This window comes from Hemiscyllium ocellatum, chromosome 14 (assembly GCF_020745735.1).
Source record: "Hemiscyllium ocellatum isolate sHemOce1 chromosome 14, sHemOce1.pat.X.cur, whole genome shotgun sequence".
NCBI lineage: Eukaryota > Metazoa > Chordata > Chondrichthyes > Orectolobiformes > Hemiscylliidae > Hemiscyllium > Hemiscyllium ocellatum.
This window is the reverse complement of record NC_083414.1, coordinates 48,315,797-48,342,547: the sequence shown is the minus strand read 5'-3', so window position 1 is coordinate 48,342,547 and position 26,751 is coordinate 48,315,797. Positions and strand designations below refer to the sequence as shown.

At 39.9% G+C, this 26,751-nt stretch overlaps 1 protein-coding gene across 14 annotated transcripts in view; it reads left to right on the top strand.

The window, feature by feature from the left end:
• foxp1b (forkhead box P1b) overlaps positions 1-26,751 on the top strand; it is a 489,011-nt gene that overhangs the window by 447,729 nt on the left and 14,531 nt on the right. For 13 of the 14 annotated variants that reach the window (XM_060835708.1, XM_060835701.1, XM_060835700.1 and 10 more), the window contains 2 exons: positions 2,352-2,421; positions 17,479-17,568. In XM_060835708.1, the coding sequence (XP_060691691.1) occupies positions 2,352-2,421; positions 17,479-17,568 (160 nt within the window). The remainder of the gene's footprint in view (positions 1-2,351; positions 2,422-17,478; positions 17,569-26,751) is intronic. The other variant, XM_060835707.1, reaches the window with a different exon arrangement.

Sequence of the window (26,751 nt, the reverse complement as noted above, 5' to 3'; positions counted from 1 at the left end):
TATTGCAGCTGATAATTAGGTATTGGTCTGCATACCCAATGCTGCTTAGTTTACGGTATAGTTAATTGAGGGCATGTGTATGAACATCATTGTTCCCAGATGAGAGTCATTCTTCCATCTCTTGCTTCTGCCATGTCTCAGAACCCTCTTCTCACTTTGTATTTTGAGGCTTCAGAACTTCTCTACTTCTAAATACCACAACAGCTTCATGCCTGAAAAATTTCTGCACCTCCACCAAAATGCTTCCATTTTCTACTTCTTTACACAACGTTATCAAGCTTGAGCTACATCCATTATTACCTAAATTCCCCTATCTTTGGCCTGACAAATTTCCAAACTCCAATGCAATTCACCACTCTAGGGCTGCTAGATGCCTGGTAGATACTTGCAATCTGCAATATCTGGTGAAATATCATGACTTCTAAGGAAAGAATACCATTTCTAGATATGAACAGAAGTCTGCCCTCCAGTACAGTATTCCTGAAGGTGATAGTCTGACCAGTTGCTTCTGTGTGTGCATTCTCATGAAGGATGAAATGTGCAGGTACCTGAGCTTGATGTCCCAAACCTAGAGCCTAGAGATAACAACAGTTGGCAGCCTTGCCAGGAGAGGAGGATGCTGGACGGTCAGAAAGAGAGCATGAGTGTACCTCAAAAATGAAGTTGTTCTCAGGATATCAATGCAATTAAAAAAAATAGAAACCCAAGTCAATGAGGACATTGCAGTGGAGGGATAATTTGTCTTGTCCATGCATACAGCATTTCCTCCACACAACTCCTGTCATTGAATGACAGAGCCTCCAGTTCCAACATCCTTGCAAACTCTTGCTGGGAGGTGCTTTCAAGGAGCTCAATCAGCAGGCTGGAAACTCGGCAACACGGGTGGCCAGAGCTGGGCTGCAGCTGCCGGTTGAGGACACATTGGCTGTCACTCAAAGACAGATAAATGATAAAATGGAGCTGCTGATAGCACTCAGTGCCAGTGATGTGGAGCAGCCCTTGACCCCAGATGGCACCTCTTTTGGATATAGAGTACCCAAAAAGGAGTCTTCTCCTGACTGTGAAAGTGGCTCGATTGGACTCTGAGTAAGTAACAAGTCTACAGACCTTCCCACATTATCAAAATAGCACAGGAAAGGAAATTGTTTGGTGTGTTACCTGATGTCTTCCGCACCATTTTATAACCTATCTTTGCCATTATCTCATGAACAAAGGACTGATAATATCCACTTGAAGATATTCTATGATATAAAATACCTGAAATTTAAAAAAAACAGCATTTTTCCTAACTGATCATGAGTAATGTCATGGAAGATTCATTTGTGCATTGTGAAAGTATATATTTCAGATCTATATCAGCACAAATTCCTCCAAACAAGTCAGGTTTTCTTTGATCATTGCACCTTAGCAAACTTCTAATGAATCAATGATGATGGATAGTATTACAATAAATTAGCCTACCCAATTCCACACAATCTTAATCTTAACATCCCAATTCTAGCATTTATCTACTATCCATATTGCATTTATTTTCTGCCAGTCATCTTGCAAAACTTTACCTGCTTAATACCTGTATCTAGCAGTATTCTTTCTCATTTTGTGTAACTTTTCTCATTTCACTTTTATAAGCTTGGTTAATCTAACGCTCTCCTTAATCTCCTTAATTTGTTTGGCACAAGGTCAAGATAACAAGGTGGGCTTCAGCATGAATCCTTTGCACTCAATAAAAAGGTGTCCAGCAGCTTTACACTCCGGGCTGTTAAAACTAACATCATTCATCTCCAAACTTTTTTTTCTGAATAGTTGCAAAATGTAGAAACTGTACATTGTTTGTGTGAGTCATATCTTTGAACAATATCAGCAGGAATTCTTGCTAACATTACATAAGCAGCTACTTTTACTTTGAATTGTATGCATTTGGATAGAATGCCACTTTACTCCTGGCACATTTCTTTGAATCAAATTATATAGGGATTAAATAGGATTATGTTTTTGTTCTCTGTCTACATCAAAGATCTACAGAGACGAATCCATTTGCTGAATGATATCCAAATAAGTTAATAAATAAATATAGTTTGCAGTTTAGTTTAAAAGATATTTAAAAGCTTTTTTTAAATATAAATTGTGCTTTAAATGGAACCACAACCATTACTGCAACTTTAAATTCAAATTAATTGGTTAAAAAATTGGCAGTGTCAGTTAAAGAGCTTCTTTCAATTTTGAGACCATTATAAAAGTATTTTTTCTCTGTTAGAAGAATGGAACCTAATACACTAATACCTACAGTACATCAGTTACTTATCCAAAATGAATTGTGGATATTACTAACCTTTTTGTTTCCTTATACACAGCAACCCTTCTATTATAAAAAATATACAGACCAGCCTTGCATATGGATCACCTCTTAATGCTGCTTTACAGGTAAGATCAACAAATGCCTTCAGTCTGTAAAGTCCTCCGTACCCATAGCCTTTGCTCCACATTGAATCTTTCACTAATTAGATATTAAAATTTAATTTCTTTAAAACTTTTTAAGTATATAAAGCAATAAGCCCCAGGGCAAATGTGTTGTAAGCCACTAGAGAATTAGCTGGTTGTTTCACATTTTGAATATTGTGGCAAAAATTAAAAGTTCACTTATTAATATTTATCAGTGGTATCATAATTTCCACCATCTTATTTCAGAAATTTGCTAGAGGGAAAAGAACCATAAGTGTAATTACTCCAGCACAACTATTAATGACTCAATGATGGGATGCAGTGTCACATGACCCCCTATTGTTACTGGTGCTATGGAGGAAACACAAAGACAGCTTGAATTCTGCTCAGTCTCTGTTATCATTAACATAGTTTGTATTTTCTAAAATCAGACAGTTTCATTTAGGAATTTTTGCATTTACATCTTTTTCTTCCACCAGTGTGATTGATTCAGCCACTTTTGGCTATAGGTAATGTATCTTCTTCACAGTCGTGATCATTTGTGACATGAGGTGCAATTGCAGTAGGGACAGTTCATGACCTGCTACATATTCCTTCCTCTGTATTGGAACACATCACCATTGTACAAGGCTAAATGCTAACAACCCAGCTAAGGCAAATCATAGAAGAAAGCAAGCAAAGGAGCATTTCAAGTGGTAACTTCTTGTTGCAATTTTAGAGGATTAGCCAAACTGCAAATAATTTGTAAAGAAGCGTTTTATTATTGTACTATTTTCTAAGTGTTACAATCTTGCAGCTGTCACAACTGCATTGGGGGCCACGAGTGAGTTGGGGGCTTGAGTAGATCTGACTAGTTTTCAGTTTGGAGTGCTGATGCACTAATGCCCTTAGCCCATGAATCTGTAATTTGTACAGCCCAAAGGACAATCCTTAGTTCGCTTACACATTTCATCCTGTGTTGCACAGCACACATATCCACAGCATTCTTTCCCACTGGCAGGCATGACAATGCCACATGGTTGTGTGACTCATCTGTTGGGTTTCCAAAATAAACTTTTGAAATTCAAACACTGCTGCTGCCTCTAAACATATGTGTTATAGTCAGTTACATACATTTGGGTAAGCAGCATTTTTGACTACAAATGCCATCAGAAATGTACAGAATGATTCTTTGGTGTTTTGATTACCAAAGCATGTGTTGACCTCTAACATCAGAAAAATGAGAAAAAATGTTAATAGATGCCTTGAAGAACAATAGTAAATACCTTTTGCTGTCAGCTTGCAATCTCTGGAGACATATGAAACAGCTTTAAAGCTTGTTTTATCTTGCATAAGATATTAAAAATTGCAAGCAGTTTCGTAGCTTTTTATATATATGAGCCGTAGAAGCATAAAATAAAGCTGCTAGCAATCACTAACCTGCATGCATGTAATCTTGATATTTAACCCATGGATAATCGTAGCATTTAACATACTTGCTATATTGCCAAAGTGCAAATATATCTACAGTTGTATGCTGTCCCACTGATGCAAATAGTAGAATAGTTATGTGGTTTAAAACACTCAATAAAATATGCATATTTAATAGGCATGCAAGTTGAAACTGTTGAAAATAAAAATAAAAATGAGTTGCTGACCACAAAGTACTACATTGAAACTGGATTTAGATTTTCCAAAAAGCAATAGGCCATGTTTCAGATCCATATTTGCATACATGATAAGTTCGTAATTTCTGCCTCTTCATGTTGGCTGGCACACATCTGCCTGACGGGCAAAATTCAATTCAAGATGAGACATTTCTAGAAATGGTCCTTAAATGTGTGTATAAATCCGTTTGAAGTCAGTGAAACAAACAGATTTATCTGTATATAGACCCAAAAGAAAATGCAAGCCCAGGTTCATCGCATGAGAATAAGAGAGTTCATCCCTTCATACTAAACGGTCAATGGTTGTGAAAGTGAAGGAAGGACTTGTATCTAAAAAAAACCCTTACTTGACCATTTTGTCACTTTGTACTGGAACCATGATATGGAGAATGTTGAACTGATAGAATTAGGGGATCAATCTGAATCTTGACATCCTGAGCACTGTGACATTTATTGATTTGCTGTGCATAACATAACCTCTGCATATTGTGCAGGTCCATTCAAAATGGAGTGTGACCATTAATCAAGATGATACTAGAGTGAAATAATGCAGATGCTGGCCATCTGAAATCTAAGCAGGAAAGTGTTGGAAATACTCAGCTGGTCTGAAAGTCTCTGTAGAGAGGGAGAGACAGTCAATGTTACCTTTTATTCAGCAGAACTGGAACACTTAAGGGCAAATTAATCTGACTTTTGTGTTGGTACTGACTTATGAGTGTTGCAATCGAAACTAAGAAACGGAAAATTTAAAAGTGTTAGTTGATTAATTTTTGCTGGGAATTCATTTCGACCTTCTGCTGGAATTAGGCAAATGATGGAGAGAAATTCTGGTGAAATTCACCTCATAAAGATTAGGTGGAGCTAAGTTTCCAAATTGCAGTTAGCTGGTGCCAACTTTGGATTATAAAAGAGTAACTATTGTAGGAAGAATAAAATGTTGAGCTTTCAGTCTTAAGGACTGAAAATAATTTATGCGAAATGTACTGTGCTCTGAACCTTGACTTTAGTGGGGCTGTAGACCACGTATATAAATGTTTAAAGAAAAGGCAATCGCTTGACATTTCTTATGGAAGTGATCAGTTTATCTACCATTCTTGGCCTTAATCTATTACAGTAATAAGCTGCAGACAATAACCTTAAACTGCTTCTTATGTTTTTGGCAGAAACACATCAGTAACTTGAAGCTACAAATTTGTGGCTGGGCTGGAGCAAGGGGTACTTTTTCTTCAGTTCAGTTAAAAGGAGCCAGTTGCTTAGTTGTCTTTAAACATCATGATAGAGGACTACAGCGATAAGATGCAGCCATTCAATTTACAGGAAAGTCTGTCATCTCTGTTTAGACTTTCTGTAATCATATTTTGCAAATGTTAGTGGCATTAAGTCTCAAAAATCAGTTTCTAAATCCCTAGTTTATGTATATGCCAGGCAGATTTATGTTTGAGATAAGATATATATTTTTGAAGTATTTTCTCTGCAATTTCCCAAAGAGATATTGATTCATATGTGACACATATTCTTATATGTGACACATTTCCTTATCTATAGGTGACTAGCTAGTTCCTAACCTCACTCTTTATCAGTGAAGACAAGTTTTAATAGGCAATTCAAACATAATGGATACATCCCACATCAAAAGTAATGTTTTATTTTGCTGCGGGCTTTTATTTCTGATTTGTGATTCTAACAAAAAGTATAGATATCCAAAATTAGTAGCAGACTACCAATCCAAAAATAAATTCACAAAACTTTATAAAATATGAGAAGAAAGTTAAATTATTACTCATTAACGCCTATTAATGAAAAATCTGTACATTTGAACAATGTGAAAAATATTCCTCGCAGGCATTACTCTCTTTCAAAATACTGTCTTCATGAAGGAGACGGAGTTTCCGATCTGCAACTCGAGAAGCCACCATTGCTGAGTATCTCTGTGGATTACCATCAGGCATGGAGAGAAAAGAACATATTAGGGACAATAGTAATGCAATTAGCTACTAGACATTACAATGAACTAATGATTATTGCAATCAGGTTCAGTTGTGAGACTGGATGAGAATTGCTATCTGACTGAAGAAGATTTTCCAAAGCCTCTTTTAAGAATATCTATAGGATATCTCACCCATCTACCTCATTCAGGCACTTCGTTCGGCCAAAAACTTAAACCCTATATTGGTGAATGGCTATTTTAATAAACTTGAGTATCACAAACACAGTTAGCTAATGTGTTCCTAGATTAGATTAGATTACTTACAGTGTGGAAACAGTCCAAACCAACCCACCGAAGTGCAACCCACCTAGACCCATTCCCCTACATTTACCCCTTCACCTAACACTACAGGCAATTTAGTATGGCTAATTCATCTAACCTGCATATTTTTGGATTATGGGAGGAAACCGGAGCACCCAGAGGAAACCCACACAGACACTGGGAGAATGCGCAAACTCCATATAGAGAGTCGCCTGAGGCGGGAATTGAACCTGGGTTTCTGATGATGTGAGGCAGCAGTGCTAACCACTGTGCCACTGTGCCGCCCACTAATTAGGACCTTTGCAAAGTGAAGAGTATCATTGACTGTGTACGTGTAGCCACTTTTACATCCATTCTATCATGTTCCTAAATGGGAAAGACTTACCTATTTTCAAAAAATATGCAACCCAAAAAAAATGCCTTAATGCCTGGTGCTTAGAAAATACACCTGGTAATTTCATTCTTGAGGCTGTAAAGCATCTAGAGCACTTTATAAAGATACATTTAACATTGTGGCATAGTCACTGATACCTCTGCACAGCTCTTACATCCCTCATATCCCAGAAAAACAATGGCCTAGTGGTACTATCACTGGACTGTAAATCCAGAGACCCAGGTAATGTTCTGGGGCCCAAGTTTGAATTCAATTTAAAAATCTGGAATGAAGTGTCTGACGATGGCAATCAATCTATTGCCAATTGTTAGGAAAAACTCATCTAGTTCACTAATGTCCTTTACAGAAGGAAATCTATCATCCTTACCTGGTCTAGCTTACATGTGAATCCAGACCCACAGCTAAAGTGATTGACTCCTAACTGCCTGCTGGGCAATTAAGAATGGCAATAAATGCTAGCGATGCCCATATCCTATGAAAGAAAAGAAATTGGATAAACCTGGGAACACCAGTTTTGCAAAAAACAGTAATGGAGTATAAACTGGCAGCGGTAAGTTTCATAATAGATAATGCTGCCATTGACAAATGCCTCACAAAGAACTAATTGAATAAATTTGAGCACAAGAAATATTATGGCACACAATTGCAATCAGCCAAATTTCCATTCCAGTTAGGGACATAGTTGTGTGAATCACTGATTACACAGTTCCTCCAGAAAACTTATTGTTGTGAGACTGTATATGTTGTCTTTGAATCTCTACACAGTCACAACATTTCTGAATCTGTTGCATGGAGCTACTTATGCAGCCTTGGGTTTGCCTTTGAACAGTTGACTTATTTTCTGTACGATAGAGGAAAATTATCTGCAAGATCCAAAGAGTGAATTTATTTCATGTTATCTTTAGTATTGTGTTTAACAAATTTTATTTGGTGTGTGTTGTGTTGCTTGTTGTTATGACCCCTTGTCCTGTGTCTCTCTGGCTAAATGAAAAACACGGTTGGCTAACCAGATGACCAACTTTAAGAGATACCCAAGGTTTGTACCTTTTAACTAACACACACTTGTATCAGTCTCCTTTGCTGGAATCACTGTTAGCTCTTATTTTCTGACTTGACACCTATGTGATAACCTTGAGGTTCTGTATTATGAAAGATAGGCAGCAAAGTGGAGCTGAAGCCATAATCCAATCAATCAGGATCTTACTAAATGGCCAGACAGGCTCACCGAGCCAAATGGTTCAGCTTCTCTTTCCTTTCTAACTGCTGGAGACCAACTGTGTTGTCACTGAATCCTTTCTTTACCCTGATCGGTGATCCATCTGAGTTACACTTGCTGTGACTGTCTTTCTGAACCCTGAAGTTTCATAGCAGTAAGTGCAATATTGTTCAGAGACACCCTGTGTGTCAGGCTGTATTACTGCAGTTAATATATCAGGTGCTCAACAGTAGATGGCTAGATAAATAGTCCAGACAATATCTCTGCCATTTTTATGAAGATAATCTGGACAATTTATATACTTGCACTCATTAGAAAACAGTCCCATTAAACACTATTGAGTTAGTTTTTGATTTGGGCTTTCCCAGTGTCCATTCTATCCACTGGCAGTCATTTTCTTTTTGTGGGGACAGTTGGAAATTGTGAACTTTACATTTCTTCATATATACGTGTATTAGGTCAGCCTCTGTAATCTGAGTTTAGAAGCAAAAATGCTTCCATCCCAAACGTTGAAGAAAGATCATCAAAAGAGTGTTGCCATGAATAATAAAGTAAGGGAACATATCAACTTTTTCACTAGAATTAACAAACCAAGGAAAATATATTTCTATGAAGAGAGAAATTCATGCCAATTTGAACAGTGTATTTTCTATTTATGTTTTTTTTTAAACTTGTTACATACCATCTGTATATATTGACACATTGATATAATTTACATGATATATCAGAGATAATGTGACAAGTGTTAGGTGGTGTCAACAGTCGTCCCATATTTGTAGCCTCACATAGTAAATCTGTTTTTCCTTTCTTCTGTTTAGTGTGATTTTATTTTGTTGTTGATAGACACCACTGTGTGTTATAGTCTGTGCCTGACAGTCTCCTGTAAGTTTTGCTTTTGATAGACACGCAGTGTAAATTCAGATAATAGGGTGATTTGTCCTTCTGGAGTTTCTTCCTGCAGGATATTTGTTTGCCATACTTTTAATATTATGTGATTTACATAAGACTGTGATTTGCATTTGTATAATCTTTCTTGCTACATCCTTGTGAACATTTCTCGAGATGAATACCTTACATTTCTTGCATATGACGTTTATAAACTTTCTAAATTTCTATTTCCATATGTGTGTTGTGTTGATGCTTCACAGCTATATTCAAGCCTGATTTTTTTAGGTTGTGCAGATCTGCTATCAGATACTCTCAGTATTTTGTATAAAGGCATGCGTTCTCTACATTGTAATATTCTATCGCACATTTGGGACTGCCCTACTATAACTTAGAAATTGTATTACATACTTGTAGTTAACAAGTGCATGTTGAACATCATAGGGGAAGAAGAAGTTTGAAGAATGTACTCAGCAATGTTGTAAAAAATTGTGCATGCAGTGATCAAGTGTTCTGGATTTTCTGTAATTCATCCTATAATTTGCTTCATCTTGTGTTCTGAATTCTATTCTGTTGCGAGAGGCTTTGTGATTTGTGTTCCAGGGAAGGCTACATGCTAGAATTATCAATGCCAGGTTGGGCTACACAAGTTAGGCTAGTATGCATGTGAGGTGCCACTGTTGGATTGGGATCAGTAAGATCAGAAGTCGCACAGCATCAAGTTATCGTCCAACAGGTCTGTTTTAAATCCCGTGCTTTTGAAGCATAGTTAAGAAGAGGCTACAAACCCTCACCAACGATACCACAACCAACTGTACATTTTATTTATCCAAGAACATGCAAATTTGGCCATTTGGCTTCTTCAGCGTGCTCCAGCATTTAATAAGATCTTGAATGATCTGATCGTAACCTTGGCTCCATATTCTCACTTGCCCTCAATATTCTTTCACCCCTTGTTTACCAAGAATCTACCCACCTCTGTCTTAAAGATATTCAGAGGATATTTTGCTCGTCATACCAGTTCAGTAAGTTACTAGTTACTTTATAATTGCTGAAGGTTCATTGTTAAAAGTGTATTATAGGTTATGCATTTTTGCTTCCATTAACAAAAATTGTGTTCAATAAAATTGGACACTTTTAATCCATCTACTTGTGCTTTTCCAAAATACAAATAGCCATAAGTAGCAGCGAGAAGGGCATAAATCTTTTTTAACAAAAGAGAAAACTATAATTCCATGCGTTTATTTTTCTCTGCAGTTTTAAAGAAAAGAGAATAAACGCGAATACACTGCAGTGTTTTCATTTTAATAATCTTTGAATTTCAAGTAGTTTTTATATGATCCATTGTTGAAATGGGAGATGTGCCAATTTTTAAAAGAGCAGTTTTATGAAATATAATTTAGTTAGCAGTACAGCAAAAATAGCAGTCAATCACAAAGCACCTACAATAATGATCCATTAACGCTTTTCAAGCAGCTAACGAGCCACTTTACTGGTAAAAATGACGAGATGATCATGAATCCAGTGGTAGAGTGTGAAAGCTGTTGAGGAATGACTGAACAGCAAGGTTATGAAGCCCACTTTGCAGAATGGGCATAATGGAAAATCTGGCAGTGTAATATAGTGCAAGATCTGTGCATTTTGATACATTGCCCTCTCTGGTAGGGAGGTATGCATAAAGTTGACGCAGACTGCCATTACTGAACTAATCCTAATCAGTGTAATTTGCAAGAGAAAGATGGTGATGAGATGGGATGGAACTTGCTTCTGCATTTCATTTGCAAAAGTTGAGGAATGAAGAATGTTGACAATTCTTTCTAACTCTTAGAATTCCTACCATGTGAAAGCAGGCCATTTAGCCACCAATTCCACACCAAACCTCTGGAAAGCATCCCACCCAGACCCACCTCCCTGTAACCCTGCGTTTCCCATGGCGAATCCAGCTAGCCGACACAATCCTGGAAACTATAGGTAAGTTAGCATGGCCAATGTATCTAACCCTCACATCTTTGGGCTGCAGGAGGAAATTGAAGTACTCCAAGGAATTGGAGCAAACCAAAACGGACACAGGGAGAATGTGCAAACTCTACACAGGCTGTCACCCGAGTCTGGAATCGAACTCAGCTACCTAGTGCTGTGAGGCAGCAGCACTAACCACTGAGCCACTGTGCTGCCCTTAATGATGAATTTATTCCAAATTTGGCCAAGTGTCAATTTTGCTAAGTTTTGTGGTGGCTTTACCTCTGTGGTGCCTAGAATGTTTTCTCACGTTGTATTCTTAAGCTTCCCTCATTACTTCTGCATCATGGCCCTATGGTGCCCAGCCCACTATATTCTGAAACTAGGCATAAAAGCCAGCACTCACCACTGCAAGGATATCTGGGGACCCATGGTACTGTCGTCATCTTTGGACCTCAGCCATGTACCCAATCAAGCGTTCGCAGTCCAGAGTTCCACTTCACAGTGCTCATAGACTGAGAGAAACTACAAACCAATGCTTCTCGGGCACAGAGATGGCATGCTGACACTCAGTTGCACTTACATGCGCACATTTGTACATCTGTTGTAAGTTAAGAACCAAGCCACACAGTTTACGTTGGCCTCATCCTACCTTTCAACCCTATTTAACTCAGATCTATTCATTCCCCAGTGTCCAATGAGCATCTTCTCCATGGTTAGTATGAGATTAGATTAGATTACTTAGTGTAGAAGCAGGCCCTTCGGCCCAACAAGTCCACACCGACCCGCCGAAGCGCAACCCACCCATACCCCTACATAACACTATGGGCAATTTAGCATGGCCAATTCACCTGACCCGCACATCTTTGGACTGTGGGAGGAAACCGGAGCACCCGGAGGGGACCCACGCAGACAGGGAGAACGTGCAAACTCCACACAGTCAGTCGCCTGAGGCGGGAATTGAACCCAGGTCCCTGGCGCTATGAGGCAGCAGTGCTAACCACTGTGCCACCGTGCTGCCCTGATCATAACATGCAGAAAAGTCTTCCAGTGGTTCATAATGCTCACTTCCTGTTCAGCAACTGCAAAATCGAACAAAAAAACCAAACACACAGAAACTATGTTTGTCTCTGGTAACAGCAATTGACTGCCTTTTGACTATAAATTTGTTGTAAGTTGATCAGTGATCAATGCATCCAGTTCTCAGATACTGGAGCTGGATGGCAGTTAAATCCTGTCAGGTTTATTGCACTTGATACTGAACTGCTGTATCATACTGAAGGTGATGCCCCTCCTGGGAGAAAGTGAGGACTGCAGATGCTGGAGATCAGAGTTCAGGAATCCTGAAGAAGGGCTCATGCCCGAAACGTCGACTCTCCTGCTCCTTGGATGCTGCCTGACCTGCTGCGCTTTTCCAGTGATGCCCCTCCTGCCCAATGTCCTCATTCCCCTCCTTGGAAGACTGCTGCTGCTCCCCCACTCTTCAGCATCCATCACGTCAACTCATGTCCTGCCCCTGTTGTGCAGGGCAGACCATACTAGGCTAATCAGAATCTCAGCTTGGGAGGCTAATTGCCTGCTCCATCTAGTCAAAGGATAGGTTGCTTTTCATCTACCTGTGGTCTCGGTCAGGGAGTTGTGATGAAGTCTCATCAAGCCTTGGTCACTGAGTACAACTCCTGTCTCCCAGTTGGTGTCCTGTCCTTGAAGTGAAGCAGGTTCATAAGAGTTTTCAAATTTTCAGCATCATAGCAGCTCCCAGATACGTGATGCACATTTCTAAGATATGGTGCTGATGATCACAGGTGCATTGGACATGGACAGAATGGAATCCTTTTCACTGGATGAACTCAGCTGTGTTATTTGTAGATTCCTCTCAATGTAACACAGAGTTTATCAGGCTTTGCATCTGGGGGAATTCCCTATGTTGGCAAAGCACTGAATCCATCAATAGGGAAATGAGATGAAGTAGTGTATTCTGGCACAATTCACATCACTATCAGCCTGGTCACATTTGTGGGTTAAGGATTTCAAGATCCCACTCAGGTCATAATGGGTTCTCAGAGGGAGCTGGGGGTAAAAAACGAGGTCTGCAGATGCTGGAGATCACAATTGAAAATGTGTTGCTGGTTAAAGCACAGCAGGTCAGGCAGCATCCAAGGAACAGGAAATTCGACGTTTCGGGCATAAGCCCTTCATCCTGATGAAGGGCTTATGCCCGAAACGTCGAATTTCCTGTTCCTTGGATGCTGCCTGACCTGCTGTGCTTTAACCAGCAACACATTTTCAACTCTCAGAGGGAGCTGATTATGTAAAGATTTAGCGCAGCTGTCACCTTGATGGCCAATACACTAATGCCCCCATCCCCAACCCTTTATTTTGCAGGTCCCGCTCCAGCACTTGGCACAGTTCTGTGATAGTGTACTAGGATGTTGTCTGTCTGTGACAACATTGCATCTCATTCATCTGCAGGAAGTAGCGTCAAGGTTGATAGACTGTGGCCTTTCTAAACTTTGTCTGCATCCTGAGAGGATCTTCAGATGCGAAGTCTTCATGTGGAGGCTATCTAGTATCTGCTGGAGTTTACTGTTGGCCTTTGGTTTGCTGGCTTATCTGTTTGTCTTCCATCTCTCTGTGACTTTGTAGAATGTCAGCAACAGCAGCAATAACCTCTACTGAGGCTGGATGCAGTGGTCATGATTCCAATGAAGCTGTGTAAGATTGGAAGAAACAGAACAATTGTTTAATTAAAACAGCAATCAGCACTCATTATTCTCAAATGATAGTTTAGCATCAACCACTATACAGTGGAACATGGAGCACTTCAACAAGGAATGGCCCTCCGTGGACTTTTTATTCTGAATAAATGCAGGTGTCATGTTACAAAGAGACTGTAGTTGATGGATGAGTGCTGAGACTTCCTTCCAGCCCAAATCATCCAAGAAAGACATTATGGCATGTGAAGGCATGTTGGTGAATAGCTACAGATCAAGGTGAGAAGGAATCTGTTATGTGACCATGCGCAGCCTATGAGATCTCACCTTATCATTGTGAATTATGCTCCACAAATATCTCTTTTAAGGTCATGTGCGGTTACGTGTGCTTCAGAGATGACAATCTTCAGTCTTCATTAACCAGAGACATGCTCACAATTGCTTGTGACCACCATTTGTACCCCACTCAATTGGGCAGTGTGCATTTCACATGATGGTACTATGATTAATGATGACTTCAACCTTGTGCTGAGTAAGTACCTGGTCAATGAACTTTGATACCATCCAGTATGAATATGGTGGCTATCATTTTCCATTTCCAGTGTGCCATTACCAGTCACATGAGCACATAATTGAGAGAGTCTCAGGATCAACCTCTGACCATCAAAGGATCTCAAAGTTCCTTTCTTGCTGGTACTCCCTAGCAAACTCACTAGTTTTCCTCCACACATTTCCACCTACAACACTTTGAATTATGTCTTCAGCTCTTGCCATGACACCCTGAGACCTGAGCCTCTGATTTACTTATAGCCACCATAATGCTGTGAAAGTCATAGTGCTTGTGATTTGTTGATAGCTGTCCCTCCCACAGGAGCTCGTGCTGCCCAGTGCACTGTTGTCATCCTCCATTTATTCATAGACTACCTACAATGTAGAAGCAGGTCATTTGGCCCAACAAGTCCACACTGACCCTCCGAAGAGTATCCCATCCAGACCCATTCCCCTACCCTATAACTCTACATTTTCCCTGACTAATGTGCGTAACATATACGTCCCTGAACATCATGGGAACTTTAGCATGGCCAATTCATGTAACCTCAAACTGTAGTGATACATCACCTTCCTCAAACCTAACTATCCAAGCAGATGAGTGACTGTGCCTAAGCCCTTGGAGTGAAATTGAACAATGTGTTTTGGATTACTGTACAAGAACCCCCAATCAATGACAATCCCTCTTGACTGAGAACTATTCCCTTTAGACTTTAAGACATGCACATTTGTTTGATGTCCAGGCATTGTGCTTGCCTTGTTCTCTGCGAGCGCATGGTGCAGGTTTGGCATGAACATTAGTACGATACCATACAGCAATTATATACATCTGCCCGGATGAATCACTGCTGATAACCATGATCAGCTGTTTGGCTTTGTGTCTGCTCTGTAAAGCAAGGCAAGACAGAAGTACTGTCATCCTTTGACCTCTGACTGAGGGGACAAAGTGCAAAAAGACAAGGCAAAACAGAGATCTGGTGAGCATTGAGGTAGGTACAAAGTGAGTGAGCTTTAAAAAAGCAAGCAAACAGCACTGGTCAAATCCATAAGTTGGGTGCCTGTCCTTGCATGTAATGAGTCCTGCCAGTAGCATTACAATTAGAGGTGCCAGTGTGCTCCAAAGTGCAGCACAGAAGTGAAGTACAGAACTATAATGCATGCAGATTGGATATCTGCTGTGATGGTGTGGTGAGGCTGGCACACCTAAATGGTCAATGGGTCCATGTGGTCGCTGCCCATGGACACTATCCTGAGATGTTGGTGCCTGGTGTCCTTGATGGAGGTGAAAGAGCAAGAGGCAAGGCTGAGTAACCATTCTGACTTGCTTGTTGGGAATTGTCGCCATCTACTTTCAATCCAGCAGATGGAAGAGGCATATTAAGGCAAGGTCAGGTAATTATGGGAAGTTCATAAATGCAAATAGGTCTGTCTCTGCTCACTAGAGAAAATCTTGTCTCAGTGTTCAACAGTTGATTGGAAAATTGGAATTTTTGCTATCAACATCAAAATCATTCCTGCTGGCTGTCTTCCACAATTTCCCCAGCTTTCTCAATAATGCCCATGTCAGTCAGTGCCTGGGAAGATGCCACCGTCACCGTTGATTCTTGAGTAAGTTTGAGCAATCTGAAGGTTACTTCCTATGCACATCTTATTCAGGCATCTAGTGGATTAGCATGGTTTGAAATTGGGGAAAATATGACAGACTTGTGCAAGAGCAATCAGAGAACCCAACTTGAAGGGAAACTGGTGTAATTACAAACCATGGTTACATATTTAATTGAAGGTAAGTAAAATTGGAGATGAGGTTAAAGTAAATGTTTTCTACACTATGATGGGGCCATATTCCTTTGCTGTATGTTATTAACTAATGGTGTCAAAATGCCATTGATGCAAAGTAGTGAAGCAAATGAAATTCTGAACTCCCATTGGAGCATGTCAAAGATTTGAGAGTTCATTGAGACTGCATTTTGTAAAAAGAGGCAGTTGCTAAGTTCAATGGTACATTCTCGAGTAAAGGAACTCTCGTCACTGCATATTATTAAATGTAGAAATCAATCATTGATGCCTAGAGAGCAATTAAATCCATGTCAAGCTTTTTAGTAAAGGCAGTAAATTGACATGAAAGGTCTTTGAGGCCATAACTATGAAAATGGAAGAGAGAGCAAGAGTTACAAATCGTTGTGAGCTCCACCAGATTTGAGGGGGATCAAAGCCATGACAGCCAAGTTCAGATTTCCCAAGCCCAAAATGTAATTGCTAGCCTTCCTATTGTAACCCATCAACAATTAATATGTCCACATTTTCAGCCTGGCATGCTGTGCTTTTCCAGCACCACACTTTTCAACTCTGGTCTCCAGCATCTGCAGTCCTCACTTTCTCCACATTTCCGGTCAGGCTACTATGTGTATGGGAAGGCCAGAGACATGAAAACATCATGCGGTGTAGAAGAACCAGTAATGCCTAGTTTGCAGTTATGCACCAGGTTACGGTAATGATAAATCTAAAGTTATCTGTGGAGTTAAAACATTCTCAAATGTACATTTGATAAATGTGGAAGGACATGTTATAGAGTCAAAGAGTCATATAGCATGAAACAGACCCTTCAGTACAACCTGACCACACCAACCATGTCCCCAAACTAAGCTAATTCTACGTGCATGCGTTTGGCCCACATACTTCCAAACCTTTCCTGGTCATTTACTTATTCAAATGTCTTTTAAATGTTGTAACTGTACCTGCAACCACCACTTCCTCTGGCAGTTCATTCCACACACTAACTCGTTGTTAAAAAAAATCTACCCTGAGTGTCCTTTTTTAATCTTTCTCCTCTCACCTTAAAAATGTGCCCTCTAGTTTTGGACTCCCCCACCTTTTGATACTCATCTTTTCTATGCCCCTCATGATTTTAGAATCCTCTATAAGGTCACCCCTCAACCACCTATGCTCCAGTGAAAAAAGTTCCAACCTATTTTGGGGCAGCATGGTGGCTTAGAAGTTTAGCACTGCTGCCTCACAGCACCAGGGACCTGGGTTCGATTCCAGCCTCTGGCGACTGTCTGTGTGGAGCTTGCACACCTCCCCATGTCTGCGTGGGTTTCCTTTAGGTGCTCCAGTTTCCTCCCACAATCCAAAGATGTGCAGGTCAGGTGAATTGGACGTGGTAAATTGCCCATAGTATTCAGGGATGTGTAGGTGAGGTGCATTAATCAGAGGAAACGTAGGACAATAGGGGAAGGGAATGGGTCTGGGTAGGTTGCTGTACGGAGGGTTCAATGTGGACCTGTTGTGCCAAAGGGCCTGTTTCCACACTGTAGGGATTCTATGACCGATCCAGCCTGTAGTTATAACTCAAACACTCCATTCCTGGCAACATCCTGGTAAAGATTTTCTGAACCCTCTCCAGTTTAATAATATCCTTCTTATAACAGGACGACCAGAACTGCACACAGTACTCCAGAAGAAGCCTCGCCAACGTTCTATACAACCTCAACATGACGTCCCAACTCCTATACTCAAAGGTCTGTGCAATGAAGGCAAGCATACTAAATGCCCTCTTAACCACCCTGTTTACGTGCGACACACATTTCTAAATAATTATGTACCTCAGCCCCTGGGTCTCTCAGTTCTACAACACTACCCAATGCCTTACAATTAATTGTATAAGTCCTCCCCTTGTTTGTTTTACCAAAATGCAATACCATGCATTTATTCACGTTGACCTCTGTCTGCCACTCTTCAGTCAAATAACCCAATTGGTCAAGATCTTTTTGTAATCAAAGATAATCTTCTTCACTGTCCATTATGCCTCCAGTTTTACTGTTATCCTCAAATTTACTAACCTATATTCTCATCCAAATCATTTATATAATTTGCAAACAAAAGTGGATCTCGTACTGGTCCCTACAGAACACTGCTCTTTATAGGCCTCCAGTCTGAAAAACCACCTTCTGTCTCCTATCTTAAAACCAATTGGCAAGGTCACCCTGAATATTTTGTAATCTAACTGTACTAATTAGTCTACTGTGTGGAACATTATCAAAGGCTTTACTAAAGTCCAAATAAAAAATGTCTACTGCTCTACTCTCATCAATCTTCTTAGTTACTTCCTCAAAATATTCCACCAAGTTTGTGAGATACTACTTCCCTCACATAAATCCATGCTGACTATCCCGAATCATTCTTTGCCTCTTCAAATGTATGTAAGCCCTATCTTTCAGAATCACTTCTAACAGCTTATCCAACTGTGATGTGAGACTCATAGATCAATAGTTCCCAGGTTTATCCTTGCGTCCTTTCTTAAATAATGGCATAATGTTTGCTGTCCTCCAACACTTCACCTATAGTTTATAGGTGATGCAAATATTTCTGCTAGGGACCCCACAATTTCCTCCTTAACTCCTTACAACATCCTGGGATACCCTTGATCAGGTCCTGGAGATTTATCTACTGTTAGGTTTTCTAAGACATCCAGTATTTCCTCTTCTGAAATGTGAAACTGTTTTCAAAATATTAATATCGATGAAGTTGAGTAAGAATATTAAAAGGGTTATATTCAGACATTGAGCAAGAAAGAAAACAGTAAAAGACGTGCCCAGATTAAAAATGAAAGTCGGTGTTTAACAACATTCTTTAGCCATAGGAGCAATGGAACAGGAGTAGACCATTGAGCCCACCGAATCTGGAAATATCAGTATTTCAGTGTTTGGTGAAGTTATTGTTTATGTTGAATACAATGTCAGCAGATCATGCAAACCCAAGTATTTTTTGAGGATCATTCATTTTTGCTCCTCAATTAATGGAGGAGAATGTGATGAGAAATTGCAGTACTTACATGTAGAAATAAACTGAATCCTGCAGGGTTTCAGAGTCAGTATTCTGCCAACATTTAGAGGGAGATCTCAGAAGAATATTGTCAAGAGCACATAGTGAATATGTAAGCCATAGCAAGAAGCTATTTTTGATGCTCAAAGCTAGGTAGAGTCATTGAAGAGTTCTCAAGTATCTCAGACTGAGAAATCATCCAAGCAAAGTTCCTTTCATTCCATGGTCAAAAACACAAAAACTATGGGAATGCAGTCAGTTTCTTTGAAGTGAAAGGGAACAAATGCCTTATTTTGATCAGTAGCTTTAACAAGTAGGTGAATCTCTATCTGCTCAATATCACCGGTACCAAAAGTACTGTGGTTTCGAGAAGCAACAAATGATGCTGCAGAAAGAAGCTTACAGCTGTGAAAAGTTCTTTGCTGATGTGTTTGATAGGTGATGAGATAAATAGGAATGTTCATGTTCCTCTTCAGTGCAGACTAGACAATTATCTGTTTTTGCAGAATAATCCCACAGTGTGCAACAGGTTTCACATTTTACAAATTAAACATGCTGCTAGGACAGGTTTAGTTTGCGTAAGCTTGACATCGATAGCAAGGTAGACCAAAAGCAAGACGAGGGAAGATGAATCATGATACTTGAGGTGTGAAATGTAAGAGTTCAATGCTGGTTATGATAAACCACCAAGGTAATGAAGACGTTATGTACTTGGAGTTGTAAAGAGACCTATGTGCAGATTGGCAAGAAGCTCCATTAATGTTGTGCAGATCATTTGCTTGAAAGAAGATATCTGACAAAGCCAAAGCATTAGAAACCTATGATCGAAATTCCTCACACAGCCCAAAATGAAAGTCAACAAGAAACTGAATCAAGATCTTTGATTAAGACAAACAACATCCCAGTTCCAGTCATTGACTATCACCTCCACTCAATGTTTAGGTGTAACATAGTCAGCATTGAGAGATAAGAAAAAGAAACCAGATAAATAATTGAAAGATTATCAGATAAAAGAAGAAAAAGAATGTTATTTTCATTATTTCTTGTCAAACAATCATTCTTGTTCAACTTGTGTTAAGTAACTTTTTTAAAACATGTATATTGTTCCAGTAACTGTGTTCATGTGTTTTGGTTGTGATTATAGTAAAAATAAGTATCTAGTCCAGCTTATTTGTTTTTATTTTCACAAGATGATGTTGGTTTAGTCATTCTGAGAACTTATATACATGTAACATTTCAAATTTTAATGTACAGGCTTTTTTAAATGGAGAAAGAGTTAGTGTAATTTAAGATCTGAGCATTTTGCTCAAGCAAAATGTTTAATTGGAAAAAATTAATGGTGGAGGGATAATGGTGAAAAGTATCATGGGTGATTGCATGATTGCAAAAAAAAATGTAAGAACACTGATAACATATTTTTAAGAAAGACAGAATGTTGAGGACTGGTGTGGTAAAGTGGTAGTGTCCTTAATTCTGAAGCAGGAGGCCTGGGTTCAAGTCCTACCTGCGCTAGAGGTGCATAATAACATCTCTGAATAGGTTGATTCAAAAATATCAGTCAGCAGTCTATTGGGGACTCTTGTGGAGTGGTGAAAGTGTCTCTGCCTCTAAACCAGGGGGCTTGGATTGAAGGCCCATCTGCTCCAAATGTGTATCGTACCATGTTTGATGAGGTTAATTTAAAAAAAACACACAGACAGGATATTTGACACCTTCGCAGAGAGATAGGCACCACAGGGGCTGGAGCATATTATTTCACATTGCAACTCCAGTATAGTCCCTTCCCCATCTTCCAACCCTCCTGTTATCGTTGTTGCCCTGGTGCGTAGGGCTTATTCATCAATGAGACAGAAAGTAAAATTATGTAGTGCTGGTGTACTTAATAAAAATAAACAGGCAGGATGTTATTAAGGGGTCCCCAACGAAGCACTGGAATGCATGCAGACATGTCTAAGCAAGTCACCACAGTGCACCAAGTGGAAAATCTTGAAGTTGTACGTTCTGACAGAGCAAAAGTATTACTATCAAGTAGAAATGCAGTGCAATACATGGAAGATAAAAGAAAATTATAAAACAATATGTAAATATGCTGTTGCAGAAAAAAGACAGACAAGTGCAATTTACTTCATGCATACGATGCCAAAGATTAATGTAGAAAGGAATAAATGCATTTTGTCCTTAAAGACGGATTTAAAATAGGGCATAGAGTTGGACATTTGATTGACATTCTACTGTCAGAAAGTGAGCTAACACCTTTTTTAAGAAAGCAGTTTCACAATATCAGGGTGTATCAAACCATGTCATAGGGAAATAATTGATAAGAATACTGCAAGCAGTTTTATTTCATGGTAAGGATTCTAAACTGGCCCCTCCCTAACCTGTAAACCTGTCCTCCTACACGAACAGAACAAAAATGAATGATCTGTTTTGGTGAGATTGTTTGGTGAGAAATGTCTCGGACATTAAAGTGAACAAATTGTACCAAGAAACCTCTTAAATACACGGTTCTGATCAATACAGGACTCAAATGACACCACCACTGGCACTACAATGTTCCTCCAATGCTACATTCCAAAGGCTATTAGTTTAATGAGCAGAAAATATCAACACTGTACCACCCATAACACCTCAATCTGGCAATAAATACCAAAACATGCATAAACATTTTGCAACAGTTATAAATGGCATAGCTAAGTAAGCACCAGACACTGGAAAACCATTACAGGTGGCTTTGAAAATGAATACAAACAGCATACAATTTTCCCAGTGTTCTATGCTTAGTCAGATCAATCCCCTGGTAAGATGTTCAGACAGATCATCCCCTAAGATGATGTTCTTCAATCGTACAATTGCAAAAAAACACTGGAATAGCCACCCGACCGTGAGTTACTATACATGTGTTCCTCATATGGGTGCAGGCATCATTTCCAAAAGCTATGATGTTATGACAGGACAGATTCATGTGAACTCATGTAACTGTATCAGATTTAGGTATTTCAAAAGTTGGTGAGCTTTCTATATCCCATACAGTTTGCCCGTTGGTCAAGTAGTTATTCCTTAACAAAAAAAAGGAGAGACTTCTCTACAACACCTTTCATGGCTTCAGATTGTCTACATGTCATCACTGTAAATCATAATAGGACAATTTGAGAAAACGCTTAGAACAGAATCCTGCAAAGAGTGATGTGAAATTACCAGATGATCTGATTTGTTAAAGTAGTGTTGACTGAGTGAGTAGTGTTAACTGGAACATCAGGAGAATTCTCAACTCTTCACTGTACAGCATATTTCATGCCTACATACGAGGGCACAAAGAGTTTAAATTTAATTTCTTGCCAGCAGTACAATGCTCTCAAATGTACATCTAAGTGTCAGCCATTGCTCAGTGAACAGACTCTGAATCTTGGAGTCTGATTGTTGCAGTTTCATGGTCAACACCAGAGAATCCCCACATGATCTGGATTGAGTTAAGTAATATATTGATCAATGCTAGCCTTGTGCTGTAATTCATGATATAAAGAGAATGAATTTTTAACATGCAAGCAATTTTCAGATAGCAAGGTTGGGAATAATGCAGTGAGTGCCTGCCTTCTCTCCATGTTGCATTATAGGATGCTCCCAAACCCATCGCAACAGCAGCTGTTATTTTAGTATTGCAGTTGGCCGAAGTGCAGATGTGAGGATCACCGAGAGGTACTTTGCACCAAATGTGAAAGAAGCATTGCAATAGAGAATGAACCAGTGAGATGTTGACAGATAGTTAACTGCTAAGTTTGTTTCAGTGTAAATTAGGCAGTTTTAGTCAGTCTGAGAAATGAACCAGAGAATGGTTGTCACCTATTTTGTTCAGTTGAATTGGGCACATATTCTGGATGCAAATAACAGTATTGTATGTCCCAAAGTGTTCAATATGAGTTTTGTCTCAAAACCTGCACTTGGAAGGAAGGCAGAGAGCAGGGAAAATTAGACCAGACACAGTGTGACGGCAATAACTGCAAGGAAAGTGGACACAGAATTGCATGAGTCGCTGAACATGAATGGAATGAAAACTGTTATGATTCTTGATAGTTGTTGGCTTGCTGGTCTTGACATTGCATGCATACAATTACTATTGATCCATACATATGGTAAACAAGCAACTCTGCAGTGAGGGAAATCAGGAGGGCAAAAAGGGGACATGAGATAGCTTTGGCAAATAGAATCAAGGAAAATCTAAAGGGTTTTTACAGATACATTACGGACAAAAGGGTAATTAGGGAAAGAATAGGGCCCCTCAAAGATCAGCAAGGTGGCCTTTGTGTGGAGCCACAGAAAATGGGGGAGATACTGAAATGAGTATTTTGCATCAGTATTTACTGTGGAAAAGGATGTGGTAGATATAGACTGTAGAGAAATAAATGGTGACACCTTGCAAAATGTCCATATTACAGAGGAGGAAGTGCTGGATATCTTGGAATGCATAAAGGTGGATAAATTCCCAGGACCTGATCTGATGCACCCTAGAACTCTGTGGGAAGCTAGAGAAGTGATTGCTGGGTCTCTTGCTGAGATATTTGTATCATTGATAGTCACAGGTGAGGTGCCGGAAGACTGGAGGTTGGCTAACATGGTGCCACTGTTTAAGAAGGGTGGTCAGGACAAGCCAAGGAACTACAGACCAGCAAGCCTGACATTGGTAGTGGGCAAGTTGTTGGAGGGAATCCTGAGGGACAAGATTAGGGATAGTCAACATGGCTTTGTGCGTGGGAAATCATGACTCTTGATTTGGGTTTTTTGAAGAAGTAACAAAGAGGATTGATGAGGGTAGATCGGTAGACGTGATCTATATCGACTTCAATAAGGAGTTCAACAAGGTTCCCCATGAGAGACGGTTAGCAAAATTAGATCTCACGGAATACAGGGAAAACTAGCAATTTGGATACAGAACTGACTCAAAGGTAGAAGACAGAGGGTGGTGGTGAAGGGTTGTTTTTCAGACTGGAGGTCTGTGACCAGTGGAGTGCCACAGGGATCGGTTCTGGGTCCTCTACTTCCTGATGAAGGGCTTTGGCCCGAAACGTCGATTTTCCTGCTCCTCGGATGCTGCTTGACCTGTTGTGCTTTTCCAGCATCACTCTAATCTAGACTCTGGTTTCCAGCATCTGCAGCCCTTGTTTATTACTCTACTTTTTGTCATTTACAATAATGATTTGAATGCGAGCATAAGAGGTACAGTTAGTAAGTTTGCAGATGACATCAAAATTGAAGGTGTAGTGGACAGCAAAGAGGGTTACCTCCAATTACAACAGGATCTTGACCAGATGGGCCAATGGGCTGAGAAGTGGCAGATGGAGTTTAATTCAGATAAATGCGAGGTGCTGCATTTTGGGAAAGCAAATCTTAGCAGGACTTATACACTTAATGGTAAGCTCGTAGGGAGTGTTGCTGAACAAAGAGACCTTGGAGTGCAGGTTCATAGCTCCTTGAAAATGGACTCGCAGGTAGATAGGATAGTGAAGAAGGCGTTTGGTATGCTTTCCTTTATTGGTCAGAGTATTGAGTACAGGAGTTGGGAGGTCATGTTGCGGCTGTACAGGACATTGGTTAGGCCACTGTTGGAATATTGCATGCAATTCTGGTCTTCCTGTCGGATAGATGTTGTGAAACTTGAAAGTGTTCAGAAAAGATTTACAAGAATGTTGCCAGGATTGGAGGATTTGAGCTATAGGGAGAGGCTGAACAGGCTGGGGCTGTTTTCCCTGGAGTGTCGGAGGCTGAGCGGGGAGTCCAGAACTGGAGGGCATAGGGTTAGGGTGAGAGGGGAAAGATATAAAAGCGACCTCGGGCAACTTTTTCACACACAGGGTAGTACGTGAATGGAATGAGCTGCCAGAGGAAGTGGTGGAGGCTGGTACAATTGCAACGTTTAAAAGGTATTTGGATGGGTATATGAATAGGAAGGGTTTGGAGGGATTTGGGCCAGGTGCTGGCAGGTGGGACTAAATTGGGTTGGGATATCTGGTCGGCATGGACGGGTTGGACCGAAGGCTTTGTTTCCATGCTGTACATCTCTGACTCTATGACTATGAGTACTTTCCTATTGGTTCAGCATGATCCTTTGGGAATGTTATGAGTTGGATGGGTTTTTTTGTCGGCATAAACTGCGGACTGGCTAATACCGCAGATAATAAGAATGCGGTGATGATTGTGACAGTGGATGTTCTTTAAGATGCAGCTGGAACAAATGCCAGCTATCTTAAACACTTCTTTAGAAAAGAAGTAAATGGCATAAATGACTCTTGATGTATTAAATCTATGATCTGGTAAGTAGGTCTCCTAGCTGACCTCACCTTTTTAGGAACGGACTACAACTTGATGAAGCCTATCATTGTTATCATAGCAATCCATTTTCTCCTCTTTTCGATGCTGGAATGGAGTGACAAAGATGATTCCCATCGTCTGCAGTGGCCAGCATCTCACTGAGCTTGCAGAACGTTCAAACAGAAGTACAAAGATTTCTGTTCCCCACATCCCTGTCATTCTCAACTTTGATTCCTCAGAGGTCAGGGTTGACTGCTTGGCCTTCAAGTGATCTCCTAGCCAGTGTAATCAAAATGATCTCCAAAAAAAACCCCATTGATGCATATTGTTTCAAATAACGCTATTAATGGCTGATTGGCCCTGTACAGGCAATAACTACATCCCTGGACTGTTTTGTATCAAAGTGGCACCAGCTTCTGAACAACATCGTTCAATCAGCATTTACATTGCTTAATGGTGCACCTTCTTGTAGCTGGCTGAACTGAGGCTCCTTCAGTGAGAATGGCAGGCTAGCATTGGGCAGTTGTTATGTCCTTGTGTAACTTCTGCCTCACTGCCTCACCCCTTTGCTGCTGGAAATGTCAATCATGACGTCAAAATTTAGGCAGTGGGATAATCTGAACAGAAAATACATTGAATATGCGTAACACATGCTTTCAAATGCTGAATAAAAATATATTTATTGCAATCGATCATGCTGGCTTTCTCTATAGTTAATTTAAAAGTCAGTTAGCCATTTGGTACTCTATAAATTGAGCACATCTGAAAAAAGAAATATTTGTCAAATCTTTTCATCATAATTCGCAAAGATGCCAACGTAAAGAGGCAGTATTTTCGTAGACAGCTTGAAAGCATGTTGAATCTACATCTGCATGCAAGAATTTTCTTACTTAATGACTGCATCCTGTGATTAAATTCACCGTTTGAAATGGAGCAGTCAATTGAGTTCCCTTTCCTTGACATGCTTATTGCAAAACCTGCTGGCGGGTTCTCTAACACTGTCTGCTGTAAACCTGCCTTCACTGAGCAACACTTGCATTTGGATTCCCACAGTCCCACCTTTATCAGCAGTCTCATAAATACGGCTATTTACTCAATGCCCCAAGCTTGATGCTGAATTAGGACACATCAGAGCCATATTACAAGGTAATGGCTACTTTCTTCAGTTAATTTGTCACAATATGTAATGAAAATTCAAGGTATCTCAAAAATCTGAGTTACAACTGAAGCTACCTGTTTCACGCTGCTACTGGGCAATAGCAACAAGAGTGACGTTCAACACTGATATCATGCAACCATCAAGTCAAATGCACACTTTGCCTGTCACACCAATAAGCAATCTTGTACATCAATTTTAGTGCCAGTGTGGCGCTAGGTATTCGGACCATGCATCTGAAAGATTGGCAGATCATATTAAACAGCATGTTCCTTCACTGCTCGAAAGTAACATTCAATATACTGACCAAATCTAACCTCCCGGTGTTTGAAAGACTCTGATCACAGTCTCCCAACATTTGATTCTGATTCTGATTCTGTGACTGGTAAATAATCCAGATTGTGCTAAGAATTACACTAGCTAC